This window comes from Trichosurus vulpecula, chromosome 3, assembly GCF_011100635.1.
Source record: "Trichosurus vulpecula isolate mTriVul1 chromosome 3, mTriVul1.pri, whole genome shotgun sequence".
In the NCBI taxonomy this organism is placed as follows: domain Eukaryota; kingdom Metazoa; phylum Chordata; class Mammalia; order Diprotodontia; family Phalangeridae; genus Trichosurus; species Trichosurus vulpecula.
In genome coordinates this window covers 351124602-351145330 of record NC_050575.1, presented here as the reverse complement: position 1 = coordinate 351145330, position 20729 = coordinate 351124602, and the positions used below count along the sequence as shown (strand labels likewise).

The window sequence follows — 20729 nt, the reverse complement described above, 5'->3', positions numbered from 1 at the left end:
TATTGTGTCTTGGAATATTTAAGCTTTTTGCCAAATACTGAGGGAGAATGCTTTCATTCATGATGGTTGTAGCAGATACCAATACTTTCAAATTATTTTGTTTTGGTATAATTGATCTGCTAGTTAGATTAATGCCTCTAAACTCAAAAAGGCCTTTTTTTGGAATTCCGTTTTTAAGTATGAACAACTTTTCAAAATTATTTGAGGGATCAGTGTAGTTTTTGTTACCTTGTTTCTTTATTAGGCATACTTTCTGAAGCTTATATTAAGCAAAGATTTACAATGTCCTTGGAGTTCTCAGTGTTTTTCTTTTCAGACTGGCAGTTCCTTCTATGTAATTTATTTGTCCCATCTTGGTTTAGGGAATTTATATACACACACATAGACAGGTTTGGGTTTGTTTGTTTGTGGTTTTTTTTGTTTTGTTTGTTTGTTTTTTGGTTTCTCTGTTTTGCCTTTCACCGTTTGGTAATACATTATTATGTTACCTGGAGACATTGGTAGTAGCATTGACAAAAAGCAATGTGAAGCCTTTAGCTATACGTACTGAGATCTATTTCTAATTTTGCTCTGATATAGTATTGTTACATTATGAAATTTGCCCTCTCTTCATTTGGCACTGTCCTTTGCACTGAAACATTTCTAGTAGGCAGGTTAGTGATGTTTGTGTTGTGTTCTGATGTATCTTGTGTTCCTATGGGACCAGAACACAATGGAATACCACTTTCTCTACCATCTTCCAAGTTGAGCTGATCATCTTGACGATTTTGATGAAGGCCTGCAACTCTGTGCCACTCTGACTACATCTAAGATTCACAGGAACAGTTTCATCATACTGTCTAGGTTGCCAACCCTCTCTGCAATATTCACAGAGCCCAACTGGCCATAGTTTCAGAGTTCCTTCAGGCCTTCAGAGGTATTATTACAGTCTCAGGGCACACTAACTCCTGATTGGAATTGCCCTATTTTGTCCTTGCCACCAGTCTCATGACATGAATGATCATTTGGGCTGTAGGTTGGATTTTATTATTGGTAATGATTACTCTCCTCTTATTCAATGTAGTTCAGCAAGAAATAGTTCTAGGACATGTTGCTGTTCTACTCTTTATCTTGAATTTTTGGCAAATTATTGCATAGGTGGATAAAATTGTTTATTTTGATAATTGAAAAAAGTTTTGAGATGAAAGCTAATCTTATCACTATCATTTTCTAACTCATCATGCTTACCTCTACCTTATGTATTCTACTTTGATAGAGCACAGTCCCTGAAAGCAATTAAGTAAAACAAGATAAAAAACATACTATAACCAGTGGTGCATGCCACCCTATGTTCTAGTAGGCTTCTGTTTATATAAATAAATGGAATGTAAATATAAATATAATATATAAAAATAAATTCCATTATATAAATAAATATAAATGTACTTAAAGTTCATAGTAGAAATTTTCTAATGCTTTTATTCTGAGCTTTGTTGCCATTTAAAGTTGTCTTCATTTACATAGTTATAATAAATATGTTGGATATTTTGTTCTTTGGTTCTGCTTTGTTCACTCTGTGTCTCTTCATACCAGTTTTCCTGTTTGGAGGGCGGGGATTTTCATATTCATCTTTCCTCATATTATACCACAATTTGTTTAGTAATTCCTCAGTTGTTGGATATAGGGTTGTACTCTTTTTGCTATGAATATGTTTGTATAGGTAGGTCTTTTCTTGTTGTTAGTAACCTTTGGCTTAAAAACTTAACAGTTGCTGCTTCAGAGGATATAAGCAACTCTGTAGCTTTTCTTTGTAGCTTTTGAAATGTTGCCTTTCTATTAACTTCCTTTAAATATTTATGGTCAGGAAGTTGCTATTAATGTATACAAATCAAGTCTTCCTGAGCGCAGGCACTTTAATTATCATTTAACAGTATACAAAATTCACACAGTATTGCTCAAGATTTGCAGGTTGTGAGATTTGTGTTGGTGGTTTTTAAATGAAACTAGTGAAATTGCTTACGTGTTATGATTTAAAAAATAATTTTTAGTTATTAGGTGGAGATACTCAGTGGATAGTACTTAAATGCTAATTCTCTGTTGGTAGTTATATAATTACAGTTTCGAATGAAGCTTTTGAGTCAGTTTACTACTAATTGATCTTCTAAGACTTTAAAGTTTTTTAAATTGTGGTTAATTTTTTTTAAAGAAAATGCTAGCTCTGATAGTCTTTTTTTTTTTTTGAACACCTTTTGTCTCTGTGCCTTTTGTTTTTATATCATCACCATTTTTTGGAAAACGTCCTCCTCTCCCACCATCCTAGATTGAACTTTCTCCTTTAAGACTAAGAGAAGAATTAAGCAAAGCCATCCAGTACAGCTGACATGTGCCAATATACAGTCTGTCCTTAGTGATCTTGTGTTTCTGTGCCATGAGAAGAACATTAACTATTGGTAACTTAAATGTCCAAGCACCAGCCAAACTATTGTGATTCACTATGAAGTGGCCTCATTTGGATGAAAATTTTGTGTAACCTGGAGGCCAGGAACAATTAGCCACGCTTTATTCCCATTCACAACTGTTGCGTTTTGGAAAACAATTTTAGATGATAAAATCACAAGATTTCAGATAAAATCACAACATATTAGAATATTCTGAGTCCTAATCAATATTGGACAGAGATTTTATAAACTACAGAGATGTAGTGAAAATTGATTCAGATCTGGCCAAAACTATAGTAGATTTACACAATCTCAGTATTTATATTCTTCCGTTGGACTTAAATGTGCATACAAATTTGTGAAAATGATTTTATTTCCTTCATATTTATAACATTATTGTCCTTTTTCTTCACTAATTGCTTGTATCAGTTTTGTGTACTTTTCTTCTCATGGGATCCTCATTAAAAGGAGATTAATATTTCTTAGGCTATTTTATTCATTGTTAAAAATAATTAATCTAACATCTATGTTTTAAGTGGCAGTAAAATAGAAATTTCTTGGAACCAAGTCTGCCTTCACCTTGACTATAAATAATATTTTAAAGAAACCTTCTTTTAACACTATCATTTTGGCTTGTTTGTCTGAGAAGCATGGGATTTTTCTTGTAGATATTTTTGATGCCAGTATTTTGATTTTAAAATTTCAGTGGCTTGATTTGCCAGCATTCTTTGTATCTTTAAAGTAAATTAGAGAGTTTGTTAGGGATGTGACATTGATTAGTATAAGCAATTCTAAATAAGTAGTATCTAACGTGAAATAAATTAGATTCCCAATATGCTTATATTTCCTTTAAAATCTGTTTATTTTTATTGTGATAATTAAGAGCTAACAACATGGGCAAAGTGAAGAGATACTGTATCAAAATTAACTATTTTGTCTTTTGTGTTTAGCAAACTTGAAGTTTTATTTGTACTAGCAATTGACTTTGATACATACATTTATAAAGTTATTATATGTTCTTTTCTCTAGTGTGTTAAAAAGCTTTTAAGAAAAGTCACAAAACTAAGGCCTTGAGTTTGATTGTTTGTCTCCTTCATATTCACCTATGTGCTATTGTTCCTCTTATTAGACTTAATCTGTGTTATGAAATATCAGGAAGGTCAACTGAAAGGTATTATGCACTGATTAGGTGAATCACCCTGTGTGTGTGTGTGTGTGTGTGTACACGTATGCTACCTTCTCTTAGATTTGCTAATTCTTTTCATTTGCTCAATAGCTCAGTATTTGCCTGCATTAGAAGGTGCAGAGAAGAGACAAAACAGGAGGAGATGTCACCTTTTACTCTTCTCCCTGTCATTCTTTGTCTTAAACAAATTGTATTAGCTGTTCTTGGGAAATGCTTCTTTTTGGAAAAAAAAAATCTTGTTTTTCCCAATTACATGTGAAAATTTTTTTCATTTTTTAACATTTTTCAATTTTTAACATTCATTTTTAAAAGTTTTGAGTTCCAAATTCCCCCCTTTCTGAGATGGTAAGCAGTTTGATAGGTTATATGTGTACAATCATGCAAAACATATTTCTTAGAAAATATTTCTGAAATAATCTTCTCTTACCCATTCCTAGCTACTATAGTCCAGTAGGGCTATGCTTTAACTGGCTAGAGCCATTTGTTAAATTTCCATTGTGAACACTTAGGCCTCTGAAATCAGCAGACTCTACAAATCAGAGCTTGATTTATTGTTTGCTTGATTGTCTAGGTTTAGGAAAGTGAAGAAGAGAATGTTAATAAAACAGATTAATCTGAAGTGTATCATGAGCACGTTAGGAGACCCAACTGCACCTATGTCATTTTACTGCTGGATTATTGCAGTAGATCACTAGTGGGCCAACATGACTCCAGTTCTCCCTTCTTCACACATTGAATCATCCTGTTCTCTGAATGATTATTGTACTTAAAATTAGTGTCACACAATTTTGGACTCAGAACTCTCTGTGAATTGTTTCATGTGTGTTAATCTTGCCTTCCTGGCTGGGTTGTAACCTTCATAAGACCAGGGATCATATTTTATGTTTCTCTATCCCAGTGGTCCTAGTATAAGACTGGCCATTAATACCTACTTGCTGACTGATGACACTGTGAGGTTGTTAGGAATAGGAATCTGGTAGAAGAGAATTTGAATCTGTAGATCTCTTGAAGGAGCCCTTTTTGAAAAACTGTGATTTCATAGTCTTATTTTGGCCTTTGCTTTTTTTACCTGTGGCTTCTGGTACATAGTCAATGTATTTTGTTTATTGTACACTATGGTGCTTTTTAAGCAGTTCACACTATTTATTAATTCAAGGCAGAATTCTGAGGTGCGTACTTTGTGTCATGGGAAGCCAAATCATGTCATTTGGAGTTTTGCTTCATGGTGTCTCTACTTGATAGCATTTCCCTAGTGCTTGGGCATGCTTCTTTATGCATGAAGTAAAATTTGATAACTCCTCCCCAATTTTGCCTCCTCCAAATTACTTTTTATGTGTACTTTATCTGTTTTCCCCTATTGGGAACATAAGCTTTGTGAGGACTCTTTCATTTTTTGTTTTTGCACCTTAAGAATCTAATACGGTGTTTGTCACGTAGTGGTGATTGAACAAATGTTTGTTGAATAAGTGGATTCCTTCTCACCATACTGCTAGTTTTCATAGAAGCTAAGTGTTATCGTGTGGCCATTGATCTCCTTTCTTAATGATTCCACCCACTAATGTTATGTCCGAGTGAATACTGATTCAGTCGTGGTAGATGAATTGTACAGTGTACTTTGGTAGTGAGCTAGACCTGCCATTTTATATTTAATGTGGCTCATAGACGATCCAGGTATTTCTGTAACATGGTTAAGCCTCTTTTAAAAAATGAATGAAGAGTAAATTAAAGGAAATTTTCCTGTTTGCATTAGGGAAAAGATTGCTGGACACATGTTTCTGTTATTGCTTTCATGTGTAGAATGTAAAAGACAGTAATATGCATATATACACTTACATATGGTATCTATGAAAGATACTAATATGCATATACACTCTCACAGTGTCTGCATATTATATTCACACCATAAAAAACATATAAGAGCATTTGGCATCTGTCTCCAAGCATGGGAATTGCATTGATAATGTGTTGCACATGGTATATACCATGTTAAAATGTAGTCTGGCTGTTTGGAGACTATTGTGAAAACCAGTAGAATAGTATTGCATATACTTAAAATGTCAAGAGTTGTAGTATATCATCTGTGAGTGTTTTTGTGATTATAGCATTAGATTTTTCTGGAAAGGCCTCATTTATATTTATTGAACAAAGATTTTGCTATGATACAAATGATACAACGCAACTTTAAAAAAAACACATTGTAAAAATTGTCCTAAAAGCACTTGTAGTGATAGTATTATACAGCTAGTATGATAACTACAAAATGTTTCTTAATCTTTTATTAAACAAGTTATGCCAAAGCCTATGAAATTGCTCCTAAAGAAGAAGGGTTTTTCTTTTTTTTTTTTTAGACTTTTCTTTAAGTGTTAAAACCATATAGTTACCCTTTGTTTATTTAACCTTTCATAGGTTCTTTCCTCAAACTTACTTTGTATTTCCCACCAAATTTATTTAATCCAGCTATTTGTTACTATTGTTATGTTATTCAGAAAGAATATTGGTGAAACTTTATGTTTTATCTACTCAGTTATGAGAATGTGGTAGATCCTGTTAAATCTTAAAAAAAAATGTAGTGGTCATAAGTATAATAGTATCCATTCAACTCCAACAGGTTATAGTTTTTGTTTTTTACATACTATAAAGTGGCTTTAGTGGGACCTCAAATTATGCCCTCTATAAGATTATTAAGTAATCCCCAAATTCCTTCATGAAAAGGTGGCAAAACAGAGTAATTCAAGGCTTATTTTAGAAAGTCAATTTTATTTTACTTGATCAGACTCTGTATATAATCACAGTATTCCTAATCCAGTTCAAGCCATCAGATGGAACAACAACAACAGGACAACTTTCTTGGTTTTCACTATGTATTATAAAGTTCAATCTTGTTTTTCAGTACTGGAAAGAACACTGAGATAATACCAGTTTTTGTCTGGGTATAACATGAATGAATGAAATAAGTTTTAAAAAGTGATACCTTTTCTCGGAGATAAACCTTCATGATTCTTCTCCAAGTAAAATTAGAGATTCAGACAGAAATGAATAGACCCTCAGAGAAATCTACATTAGGGTTGGATGATCTCTTCAGAAAAAAGGAAAGCTTTGTGTGAACAAAAAAGGTGTTTTTTAAAATGACATATATTAATTCACTTAAGATTTTGATTTTTCACTTCTGAATCAATATAATTTGAATTTTGAAATATTTTATTTGTTATATTTGTTCTTATATGTACATAGCAGTGGGTAGGGCCTATTGGCTTCTATACATTCTACATTTGGTAGTTGTCTGATCTAGCCTTATAGGTGGTCTGTACTCCAGGAGGTGCATATGTGACCTTTGCAGCCCCGAGATGGCAAATTCCTGGAACTCCCTTCTTGGTGTAAGAATAACTCCTGATGCATAAATAGATTGTGTTCTCCCCCTGCCCCCATCAGTGTAGAATCGAGGTTAGAGAAGAGACCTGGGCATTTATTTATTGAATACCAGTGTTTATAAAGGAATAAACGATGTTGAACTACATTATTGCAGTTACATTCAATTGTTTTCCTTTTCCCACCCTTTATTTTTTGCTCAGAAATAAGATAAATACTACAAGTTATTAGGCTTATTTGAATATTTAGAATATACTAATCTTAGTCACAGGGTCTTTGGTATAAATCTTTTGACTCATAGCAGTATCAGCTTCAAAATTTTGCACTTGCTTTAGGATGATTCAGTCCCTCCACTGGATCACTACCTTGTTGTAGCAGAGGGGCTCGTGTACCTCGGTGAAACTGAGCTATGCCGTGTAGGGTTATCCAAGATGGACAGATCATAGCAGAGAGCTGTGACAAAAGGTGACCTCCTGGAGAAGGAAATAATAGACCTACCCCAGTATCTTTGCCAAGAAAACCCCATGAACCATATTAAAATGTTAAGAAAAATTTGACATCAGAAGATGAACCCCTCAGGTCATAGAAGGACCCGGCATGCTATGGTCCACAGGGTCACAAAGAGTCAGACACGACTGAACAACAAAGGGATTATTAAATGGTCAGACGAGCTGGAACAAAAAGTTCAGAAGCTTTCTCTAGCTCAGGCAAGCCTTTGTGGCCAGAAGCTCCCTAGTCACTGAACATAAGTAGACCTAGGTTTAAATCTAATCTTTAACACTTACTGTTAGCTCTACAAGTCACTTAATGCCTTTCAGCTTTCATGTCTTCATCTGTGAGAGATGATGGTATCTATTTCATAAAGATCAAATGAGTCAAGGATAAAATTTTTTATCTGTATATGTACATTTATGATTTGATGTTTATAAAGCACTTTGTAAACTGTTAAAATGCTATATGAGTATCAGCTGTCATTTTTATTATTATTTATTATTCTAATGAGTATTTACTCAAAGTCATTTCCATTAAAGGTGTTGTTGTTAGGTGTCCCTGTCTTATTTCCCAGCTCTTCTCCAGTTAAAGATGGAGTCTTACATGACCACGTCAGACATCTGTGTGTTCTTTCATGCCTTATTATAGACCAAAGACCTGCTAAAGCCTTCCTACTCATGCCCTACCATTCCCATTAACACATATAGAATAAGTAAGAGGGCTGTGTCCTCCGTTTCTAAATCTATGACAATCCTGTACTAAAACAAATGATCAAATCCTTTGACACCAAAAAACACTATGGAAAGAATGTTTTCATCCTTTACACCCGCAGGGGTGATATTCTGTAGGTTCTGTGCTCAAGCCAGACAAATGTAGTGTAGGCCAGGGGTGAGGAACCTGTGGCCTCCAGGCCACATGTGGCCCCCTAGGTCCTCAGGTGCGGCCCTTTGACTGAATCCAAACTTCACAGAATAAGTCCCCTTAATAAAAGGATTTGTTCTGTAAGATTTGGACTCAGTCAAAGGGCTGCACTTGAGGACCTAGAGGGCCACATAAGGCCCCAAGGCCACAGGTTCCTCACCCCTGGTCTAGGCTCTGATGCCAGTCAGTACACATTTATGGCTGGATAGACAAAGACCATAAACAACAATAGGTGGGTCCCATTGGCTTCTGAATGCCCTACAGATAGGCATTTACAGATAGGTCTCATGTGGCCTTCTAGGCTGACTTTATTCCAGAGGTGGCTAAGTGATCGATTTAGCCCTATAAGAGGGTATCGTTCTGGTCCTGCCTGCTTGAATGTCAGTGCTTTGTTTATCTACTGTCTGACATAGAAGTCTACTGTACTTAAAAGAATTTCTGTTTATTGCACTAATAACTTTAAAAAGAAAGCTGAAACTGTTTTGCTCTATAGTCGAAAACATGATGCATTGGTCTTGTGGCCTCTTGTATTAAATTTTTTTTAAAAGTTAAATCTTTTCTTTCTCTGAAACTTATTTTATCTCTGATCACTTTCTTGCTCTGCACATTTTATCTTAGTCCAAAATCAGTAAAATCTCACCTGATCAATGAACTTTTTAATTGCCTTTAATTCATAAATTCTGTGCCTTTCACTAGACCCTCAATAAACATTTGTTGATTTACATAGTCTGTTTTACAAAACGTAAGATTGTATAGTATAAGCTTAGTTCTTCACTCCTGTTATAAGCAGGTATTGTTATATAGAGTAAGCATATTCCTCATTATAATTTTTGTTGTTTTGTCTTCATCTACATTAAATATTGCCAATAGTACCTAGCCAGATAGTCTACTTAAATATTCCTTTTTTCTCTTTGTACAGGGGAAAATGTAGTGTTGCGCTTCTGAATGAGACAGAATCAGTTTTGTCATATCTTGATAAAGAGGTAATGAATGTAACTTTAATTTGCTCCTCTTCCCTTTAGAGTATATCTTTGTAAAAATTAAAATGTTTATCAACTTCTGTTATCAAAATGACACTATAACCTTGATTCAGCATTCACATTGTATCAACTAGAATCAGTCCTCTTTTTTTCAGCCCTTGTTGGAAATAATGATTCTAGAGGAGTAACCATTTGTTGGTAAATTGAACACATTAGATTATGAATAACTGGTCTCTTATAGTACAGCTGAAGAAAATATATTTAGTAAATTAGTATCTGTATACATAATGATAACCATGGAAACTGCCTTTTATAACCATTATAGCTTAATGAAATGGCAGATCTCTTTAGTCACTTGATTTAAAAATTACTTTTACTTTGCTTTTTTATTTGCCTCACAGGTTTCATGATATTTGAAATGCTGATGTTTAATATGATGATGAAATTGCTCTGAGAATAACATTTGCTCATCAAAGTAGAGATAACAGAGAAAGTGTTCAATTTCAGTATAGGTTTTCTACCTGTAAGCTTGGAGATTATATTATAATAGTATAGAGATGTATATATTTGTTAAATTTTCATGTTAAAGAGTGAAGAGGAGAGAGATTGCATGGCATAGAGCATAATGAGCTGGCCTTGAGTCTCTGCCTTAGAAGACCTGAATTCATGTCTTATCTCTGCTGCATAACCAACAGGGTGACCCTGGGACAAGTCAGTTAACTTCTCAGTGTCCAAGACCATTTTTAATATTCTTAAGTTGCTTAGAAGGAACTGTTTTGCATTGGTAGTGAAAGTTATTCACTAAGAGCCAAATTCATTTCCTGGATCCCAGTGCTAGGAGCCTGCTTTTTTGAACTGTTTATCTGACACAAAAATTTAAACTCATTTGTTTTACTATGTTAAAAAAAAATACAGCATAGCATAATGGAGAGAGGACTGATCTTAGAGTGAGGAAGACCTGGGTTCAATCTCACCTTGCTCACATATTGGTTGTGTGACCCTGGACAAATCACTTAACTTCTCAGTGCCCTTGGCAAGTCTGAGGTTGACGTTAAAGGAATGTGCTCATTTGTACATTACTAGAAGAAGTTCCTCTGTAGAAACCTCCTACTTTTTAAAAATCACAGATTTTACTTCATAATATAACAGAATCTCAAGTTTTATGGAATGCCAGTTCAAAATGCTATCTCTAGTTTCAAATACACTTGATTACTGAGCTGTTAGCTTCCATGGTCAGTGCCTTTTTGTTGTTGCAATGATCTTTAAACATACAATCTATATGTTGGCTCCCTATTTAATAACTACATCCACCCTGGATATGATAGGTCCCCATGAAACTCTGCAGAAATTGTGTGTGTTTGTGTCGGCCTGCCCCACAATTTTCCTATCCCACATCATTTCATAGGTTCATGGTAGTCAGTTCAGTCATTCATGTAAATTGAAAGGATACAAGCCATTGGGTTCAAGTGGGAAACAGACACAACATCACCAATATTGAAGGCCTGAAACACCAAAGATTTAGATGGCATAGACAGCATGGATGAATAACTAAGAGAGGACAAAGAGGAAAATAGGGATGTCCACCCTGGGCACGCTTTGCTTCAGCCCAGAAAGTATATACCTAGGAAATAGAAAAGACAACTCTGCTCAATCACTGGGCAATTTCCTCTGCTTTGATTTTGTTTTTTGTCTTCAAGGGTCAAAATTCTTCTCATTTTTGAGGTTTTCTCTGGCTTCTGAAACATTTTAAAAATGAACTCCCAAATACTCAGAATAGCTTTAACGTAACATTATTTGAAGAAAAGTATTTTCCTCCCATGATTCACAAAATAATAGAATTTTAAAGCTAAAAAGAATTGGAAAGCACATTATTTATATGAATCTAGGTTTTCATATCTTTTATATTCTCAATTTGCTATTGTGAGATTCAGTTTCAGTATACTAATGACACTTTTGGTTTTGATTACATCAACGCCTCAAATACATACCTAATAGAACTTATCACTACTGGTTTGTATTTTGCTTGAATTATGTGACTTTTCATTTTTTCACCTGTCCTTAGCAATACTATGATGATGATAAACATAGTCTATTGCTAAGGATTTATCCTTTCATTCACTATGTTGAGTGTTACTCTCAAGATTTTACATTTTTGTTGTCACATATAAGAACATTTGAAGAATTATGTTTATTTACATATGTATATATACAGCTGGCTGTTTCCCCATGCCTGGAACAGTCTCACTCTGTCATTCCATCTGCTGACTTCCGTGGCTTCCTTTAAGTAACAGCAAAAGCCCCACCTTCCACAGGAAGCCTTCCCTAACTCTTCTTAATTCCAGTTCTTTCCCTCTTTTAATTATTTCCTATTCTGTGTATGGTTTGTTTTGCATATGTTTATTTCCATCTTGTCTGTCACATTAGATTGTAAGCTCCTTGAGGGCAAGGACTATCTTTTGCCTTTTTTGTATCCCTAGTGCTTAGCACATAAAGTGCTCTTAAGAAATGTTTATTGTTTGCTTGCTTGATTGACATATATGCAATTTTTTTTCAGGATACCTTTTTCTATTCTTTGGTTTATGATCCTTCATTGAAAACACTTTTAGCAGACAAAGGGGAAATCAGAGTAGGACCTAGATATCAAGCAGATATACCAGACATGCTCACAGAAGGTATGTTTTAAATTATTTTCTATATAATTTTCAAAAACCCTTTATTTGCCATTGCACATTAAAGGAGTCTTGTAATATCACTGGAGAGTGAAGATCCAAGTATTTGAGTAATGTATAAAAATTAGGAGCATTTGTACTTTTTAGTAATCTTGCAGAATGCCAAAATTTTATTATAAAGTAAGTGGATTATATTATTTTGACACCGTTGTTTAAGAGTTGAAATATGTTGTGAATTTTTTCCCGTTTGAAAAGTATTATTTAAAAAATATGATTTAGACCTTAAATATTATCTTGTCATGATATTGTCTTGAAGCGTACTAGCTCCTTCAGTTTTTGAGACTTGTTTGTGCAGAACTCCAGATAGGAATTTGGTAGTATTGTATTAATGTTCTTTAGTTATAATTATACTTATTCCATTATTAATACTGCCTGAGACTCCATATTTGGGACATGTGATAACTTCAAAATAATTTGATTATACCATTTTCCAAGATTTTTTTTACTTACTGAATCCATTTGTTTTCTGCCATACATTGATTTTTCACCCTCTCCCTCCACTGAGGGAATTTAGACAAGATATAGAAAGTTTACTACACAATTGAAAATCCAAAATATCTGGGTGGGAAATTAGGCTATGAGGCTAAATAATTTATCATTCTAAAAGGAGGATATAAACACATGCGTGCGCGTGCACACACACACACATACACACACACACCCAGTGTATTCTGAACTTCACAGGTGATGAGAGGCTCAAAAATTCACCAGTATAGGTTATTTTGACTGTGTGTGAAACCAGCATATAAAGGAATCTGAGAAAAAAATCTTTTTTGGCTAACAAACTCTTAGAATTCCTGGCTTCCTTCAAATCTCAGCTCAAAAACTGCCTCTTATGTGTGATCTTGCATAATTTCCCTCCAAGGTACTAGTGCTGTCTCCTCCTCAAAATTATCTTTTGTGTGTGTGTGTCTGTGTGTGTGTGTGTGTATGCATACATATATATGTACACACATATACATATTTATGTACATGCACACATAATACCTTATGTTAAAATATATGTATGTTAGATATACACACACACATAAACATATACATATTTGAATGCAATGCAATATATTTGTATATGCATGTGTATGTGTACATGTATAAAGGTGCACATGTATAAACACTTGGCAGACACTGCATACGTGTATATATGAATATATATGCACACACGTGTGTGTGTATAGATATAAATACAGAGTAATGACCTGTCAGGTCCTTATCAGCTCATATAATGTACTCACATAATCAGTTATTTAAAAAGAAGTTATTAAGCCAGGCACTGGATTAGTCCCTAGTTATACAAAGAGAAACATAAAACCTTACCTGATCTTGAGGATTTTATATGAGGAAAGATGTATAAGTAAGCATAGAGATTCTGTATACCTCTATCTGTATCTAGATATAGGTATTTATAGGTTTCAAGATATTTTGATATTAGTATCTAGATATAGATATAGGTATGGGGGTGTATATATACATATATACATGCACACACATACACAAATGTATATATAGAGAGATGTATCTCTATCTAGGTAGATGTAGATATATGGATATAGATACACATACATTTGTAGATATATCGATCTAGAATAGATACAGAAGTAAATATATATTCTCTGTACTTACCTGTACATGTTGCCTCATATAAGATCCTTGAGAGCAAGTAGGGCTAAAATGGTGTGATGTCTGTGTGAATAGAGGAAAGGAGATCTATACAGGAGTTGTTGTGGTTACTGGGTGCTTGGGTACTGAGAAAATGGTGGTGTCTTCAACAATAACAGAAAAGTTAGGAAATAGGGAGTTTTGGGGGAAAAGTACTGAGTTTTAATTTGAACCCACTCAGTTTGAAATGCTTATTGGAATCCAGTTTGAGATGCCCAAAAAGTGTTCAGTGATACTGGACTAGCAATTATTGGAGAGACTAGGACTGTGTGTGTGTGTGTGTGTGTGTGTGTGTGTTTGTGTGTGTGTGTGTGTAATTGAACCAAAGGGAAGTAATGGGATCACCAAATGAGAAAGGATGAAGAAAATACGAGGACCTAGGTCAGAGCTTTGAGGGATGCCCAAAGTTGGTGAGCATGGCCTGGATGAAAGAGAACAAACATTTATTGAATGCATACCAGGAACTGTGCTAAGCATTTTAACAAATATTATTTAATTTGATCCTCACAATGGTTGTGGGAGGTAGGTACTATTATTATCCTCATTTTATATTTGAAGAAACTGAGAAAGAGAGAAGGTTAGTGATTTGTCTAGGTTTACAAGCTATTAAATGTCTGAGACAATATTTGAACTTAGGTTCATCTGTTTAGGTGTATCTGTTGCACCATCTAGCTTCTTCTGGGTAGGAGAACAGTAGCAAGCATTGTCACAAAAATGTACAAAGTAGAGAGAATATCTGGTAGGAGAGAATGAGCAACAATTTCCAGTACTATAGATAGAATACAAACTCTTCCCATTATTTATTTAATTATTCTAAACATTTCATCTTTAAGAGTTCCAAATTTCCCTCTCCCTTCAGCCTTTCCCCCACTCTTTGAGAAGACAAGCAATATGATATTAATTATACGTGGGAAATCATGCAAAATGCATATTAGCCATGTTACCCCCAAAACGGCAAGAAAAACAAAGAATTAAAAAAATATTATGCTTCAGTTCGCACTCAGAGTTCATCAGTTCTTTCTCTGGAGAAGGAGAGCATTTTTTATCATGAAACCTTCAGAGTTGTATTGGATCATTATTGTTTTCATCAGAATAGCTAAGTCTTTCGCAGTTGATCATTGTTACAATATTGCTCTTACTGTGTACAACTCGACAATTTCCAATGCTACTGATATGTCAAGAAGGATGAAGATTAAAAGCAGGTCATTATATTTGACAATTAAAAGATCATTGGTAATAGCAGTGTCTAGGATATAACTGGAGTGATGAGAAATTTGAGGCAGGGAGATCCAATTAGTTGGCAGTTAACAATAATTTAGTGAGAAGTAATGAAGTCCCGAAATAAGATGGTAGCTTTGTGAGTAGAGGTAAGGGCTTGAAGGAAAGAGATGTTGTAAAGGTAGAAATAGCAAAATTTAGCAACTGATTCGAATGTGTATGTATGGAGGGAGAATAAGGAGGTCATAACATTGCCAATATTATGAACTCTGAAGACTGGAAGGATGTTGGATCCTTCCTTATACAGAAATAAGAAATTTTGGAAGAGTTAGGAATTTTTTTGGGAAAGGCAATGAATTCAGTTTTTGGACATGTTGAGTTTGAGATGAGTCCAGCCACCCAGTTCAAAATGTTGAGTAGACAACCAGTGATGAATATTTGAAGCTCAGAAGATAGACTGGAGTCATCTCAGAGTCATCAGTATAGAAATGATAATTAAAACCAAGGTAATGAAGTAAGAAAGAGAGAAAATGTTGAGAGAGAAAAGTAGAAGGACTAGGATAGAGGTCTAGGGAACACTAGTAATTGTGAGGTATAATATGGATGATGAACCAGAAAAGGAGACTGAGGAATGGTCAGATAGGAAGGAGGGCCAGCAGAGATCAGTGTCATGAAAGTCCAGTTTAGAAAGAGTTTCCAGGAGGAGAGAGTGATCAGTAATATCAAATGCCAGAAAACATAAGGCAAACAGCAAGGGGTGGGATGCATTGGGGTAGGGGATTGGAAGGGAAGAGAAGGTTTGGAATAACTTCTGTGAGGAACGAGATAGGGAATCAATTAGGTAGAAATAAAAGGACCATCTTGCTGTAGTTAGGGCCAAATTGAATTTGGATAACATCAATTTGTAATGTGCCCAGTTAGCCTGATTATGAGACTTCCTTCAGCACCTAGTGAGTAAGAACTGATCAGGAACCAGTCGGAGTGAGGAGATAGATGGTAGGAGTAATCCAAGCTTGAGAATTAGCAAGAGGTGAGAGATGATAAATGAGATGGAGTAAGGGATTCAAGAATGGAAGACTGTAGAGTTGAAATGGTTAATTATTTGGTTGAGAGTAGAGAGACTGAAAAATGAAGACTAAGTAAGAGTAATGGAGTTCTGGGTGGGGAGTGGGAGGTAGGGAGAGGGTCTGGGTTAGTCCAAAGAGTCTATTTAGGAAGGGTGAGCCATTGAGAGAGGTGGAATGCTAGGAGATTATGATCAGATAGGAGAAAGTCAAGAGTTTCTAATTAGGGAAGTAGAACCCTTATGAGTTATTGTGAGATCTAGTTTGAAACTATCCTTATTAGTGGCTGAGGTGGATTGAATTAATAGGTCATGGGATTTAAGGAAACTGATGTATAGGGAGGTATCACGGACCATCTGTGTGGATATTAAAATCCTCTAGTATAAGAGCAGGAATTGGTGAGGAGAGGAAGATGGTCAGCTTGTTGAGACAGTGACCTGTGGTTTGGTATACCATAGCCATCATAATTTGGATTGGATGGAAACTTTTGATTGAGCGGGGAAGTAGCTGATGAATGGTAGAGGAAAAGGAACAGTCTGGAAGTGAATGTGAGGAGCAGGGAATAGTCTGACACCCCTTCAGGACCAACATGTTGGGGAGCAAAGGCATAAGAGAAGACACATCCAGTGCTGGAAATGATAACAGGGGAAATGTGATTTTGTGTGGAGGGAGCTAGGTCTTAATGAAGGCTACTTGATGGAATGAGTCTAAGAGAGGTCCATCATGAAGTGGGATTTGTTTATTATTGAAAGGGAATTTCAGAAGGCACTGTTGAAGGTGTGGATAGGGTTGGAGTGGGAAAAGGGCCAGATAGGGTTGAGAGGATGGAGATGAGAGATGGAAGAGGGCTGCGATAGTTTTCATTTAAGTGGCTGGTGATTGATTACTGGAGGGATAGGGAAAGAAATGTGAGTAGCCATAGGGTTGATAGTGGATGGCAAATGAATAATGAAGCTCATAGGCTCTGAAGGGTGTTGCAGCGGGCCCTGAGCCAAGCCTGTGCCTGGGTTTGGTCTGGCCTGCCAGCTGCTCTTTCTCCTAGTCCTACTATGTGGCTAGTGTGGGGGCAGGCAGGGAAATTTGGGGTGAGTGATGGTTTGCCTCCTTCCAATTATAAAATTCTAAATATTCTTTAAGGAAATGTAGTAAACAAGAAAAGTATAATCTTGTAATAGATTTCATAGTGCGGTGGGGGTGAGGGATAATATGCACATAATTATTTTGAAGAAACCATGAATGAATGAATTTTGAAGGATGGATAGAATTTTGGGAGGTCTCAAGACAGGACATTACAGCTGGTGAACAACTGGAGCCAAAGCTTAAGGGAAAAATTTAGTGAATAAATTAAAGATTTTTAAAACTTTCCCTTTAGTCTTCTTGGTTTTTTCTCTCACTCTTTAACCAAAGGCTGTGTACCAGTGTTCCTTCAACCTACTTTAAGTTGACACTGAACTTAGGTGCATGCCAACCCATTGAATTAAAGTGTGCCCCACCCCCTGGTTTTAAGAAGTTAATAATCTATAATACCATCTGTAAGATAAATGATGAATTCCTGTGATAAATTACTGATAACTTAGTATAAAATCTGTGTACATATATATGTATATATGTAATCATGTTACTTATATTTTAAAGGATAATACTTCAAACCTGACTCATGCAAATATTTCATGATTTAAAGGTATGGCTAGATATATTTTCATCTGAAATTCATAATATTTTCATTGTCTCCTGTGAAGTTATTTAAAGTTCCCATTAGAGAGAATATAGTTGATCTTCACTTTGATGTTTCTCTCTCAAGTCAAGGGACTTAACAGTCAACAAGCAGTTTATTAAATACTTACTTATTATTTGCCAGGCCCTGTGCTAAGCTCTGAGGAATACAAAGAAAAAGGAAAAGCAAAAAAGAGTCCCTGCTCTTAAGAAACTTAAATTCTAATAGAGGAGACTTTTATATTGGTACCTATATGATAAATACTAAGTATAGTATAAAACTAAGTAAGTGCCTTAGAGGAGAAGGCACTAAAGACTTTGGATGGCTCAAAAGACCTCATGCTGGATTGGGGGTGGTATTCAACTGAGTCTTAAAGAGAGGACAGGGTTTTTATGAGACAGAAGTTAGGAGGGAAAGCATTCCAACCCTGGTGGGCACTTTGTGCAAAGGCGTAAAGGTGGGAGGTGTATCCAGGTTTGTGAGGAACATTGGGCAATTTAGATGGATTGCACAGTCTGTGGAGAGAGTAATAGGAAAGGGACAGGTTGTGAACAGCTTTACAAGCTAGAGAGTTTATATTTGATCCTCAAGATGATAGGGAGCTGTCGAAGTCTGTTGAGTAGGAAGATGATATGGTCAGACCTGTCCTTTAGAAAGATCACTGGCATCCATGTGAAGGAAGGATTGGACTAGAGAGAGGATTGAGGCAGGGGCTCCAACTGGAAGAATGTTGCAATCCAGAGGAAAGCTCTTAGGATCCGAATATGGTGGTTATAAGTGGAGGAAAGGGAACTCAAGTGAGAAATGTTTCTAAGAAAGAAATAAGATTTGTCAACTTCTTGAAATAGTGGGGGTTGAGCAAGAAGTTGAGGATGACATTGAGACTGTGAGCCTGGGTAACTAGAAGGGTGGTGATGATCTTTAACTTGTAGGGAAGTTGGGGAGAAGGTTTGAGGACAAGACCATGAAGTGGAGTAGTGTTTTAGACATGTTGAGTTTGAGATCTCCAGTCTGAAATTTCTAACATAGACAACTGGTAATGTGGGGTTAGAGCTCAGGAAAAAGACTAAAAGTTGGATGAATAGATCTGGGAATCATCAGCCTAAAGATAATTGAATCCATGGGAACTGATGAGATCACCCAGTAAGATAGTATACAGGGAACAGAGAAGAGGGCTTAAGAGATTTGGGGGACATCTATGCTTAGTTGGACAATTTGGATGGTTTGAATTAGTCACTGTGTAGTGTGGGAGGGGAGTGCATCAATTGGAGAGGATCAGAATGATTGCTTTGCTGTAGTGATGGCCTCGTTGAGGTTGGATTACATAAATTTGTAGCAGACCAGTCATCGCAGTTTCATGATTTCCTTCAGTTCATTTTTACTTTAGCACATAAATGGGAGGGCAAACATCAGATGATGGGAATAATCCAGGGTTTGAGTTTGATAAGGAGTGGTCAGTGATAAATCAGTGTGACAAGGGATTCCAGATTAAGTGATAGTATAGAATTGAATTAATATCCCAAGGAGTTGTGTTTACTTATCTGTGAATATGTTGTGTCACCTGGTAGAATGGCAACTCTCTGAACACAAGGACTCTCACTTCTGTATTTTTATCTCCAGTGTCTGGTATTCTGCCCAGTAGGTGCTTAATAAATACTGTATTTATTATTCTTCCTCAGGTCTCCTTTTGACCACTTCCTGTGTCCTGTTACTGTCATGAATCTAGTGGTGTGAGCACACTCACTACTTTTCCTTTGGATTCAGATAAAAATAGGGCAAGGAACATTTATTTTAAGAGATTAAAGTAGCTTCAAGTGGAAAGAGCATATGTTATATATATTTGCTTATATATAATGTGTAATTACATTTACATGCAATATATGATTAATAAATGTATTCACAAATTAAAACTCTTCAACAATGTATCAAGAAGAACTAAATTAATATGATAGAAAAACTGAAAATTATCATGTAAAATTTAGTACTCTGGTAATACTATTCTAGAAAATTTTTTAGAGAGCATGTCTTTTTTTTAATATTCAAGGATAATGTCTTGCAAATAATCAGAGTTCTGCATACCCTTTACCTTTGTACAGGAGAAGCAGATGGCAGAGAACAATCAAAGCTGGAGGTTAAAGTTTGGGACCCAAACAGCCCTCTTACCGATCGACAGATTGACCAATTTTTAGTTGTAGCACGGTAAGCTCAAAGAATAAATTCTTTTTGAAAAACTACTCAAGTGCTCCATGTTTTTTAGTTAGCAGAAGTTAGTTTTAAAATTTACTTTCTTCTGCTGTCTCTGTCTGTCTTGACTCTCTCTCACTTTCTCTTCTCCCTCAGTAGAAGGAAGAGGAAAGGGTATGTCAGATGGTAGAAAAGTGGTATCTGACAACAGAGAGAAGTCAGTACTGTTTTATTCTTAGTTTGCTTCTGTTTTCTTTGCTAAAGAAAATGACATTTCTCCAGAAATAACAAAACAAAAAATACTGACAGGGAGTTAATACTGGAAAAAAATAAAAGAACATCTGGCTACTCTTTTTGAAGTCAAGTCACTTGGGTAAGGTGAGTTACATTCTGGGTATTGAGTAGCTGGCGGATGTGCTGGCTGGGCCCCTGTGAGTGATATTTGGAAGATGTTGGAAAGGAAGAGGTGCCGTAAGATTGGATAAAGGCAAATGTGGTATTGATGTTTAAAAAGGGGAAGTGAACAGTTCTTGCCAATTCTAGGGCAGTAATCTGGGCTTCACTTACTGAGATAATTCTAGAATGAATCATTAAAAGAAGTGGTTGACGAACATCTAGTAAGGCAAGTAATGATTGCAAGGGATCAATGTTGCTTTATCAAGAGCAAATGATACTCGACTAACTTTATTTCCTTTTTTGAAAAGGGCTACTAAACTAGTAAACAAGAAAAATGCTATAAATATAGTTTACCGAGATTTTTAGCAAAGCATTTATAATCACATGTACAATCATATCTATAATC

The 20729-nt window shown here is 35.5% G+C and overlaps 1 protein-coding gene across 1 annotated transcript in view; it reads left to right on the top strand.

The window, feature by feature from the left end:
* Positions 1–20729, top strand: part of MTA3 (metastasis associated 1 family member 3) — a 203163-nt gene that overhangs the window by 92220 nt on the left and 90214 nt on the right. Inside the window, exons 5-7 of the mRNA XM_036748813.1 lie at positions 9302–9365; positions 11917–12034; positions 19840–19942. Coding sequence (XP_036604708.1) covers positions 9302–9365; positions 11917–12034; positions 19840–19942 — 285 coding nt within the window. The remainder of the gene's footprint in view (positions 1–9301; positions 9366–11916; positions 12035–19839; positions 19943–20729) is intronic.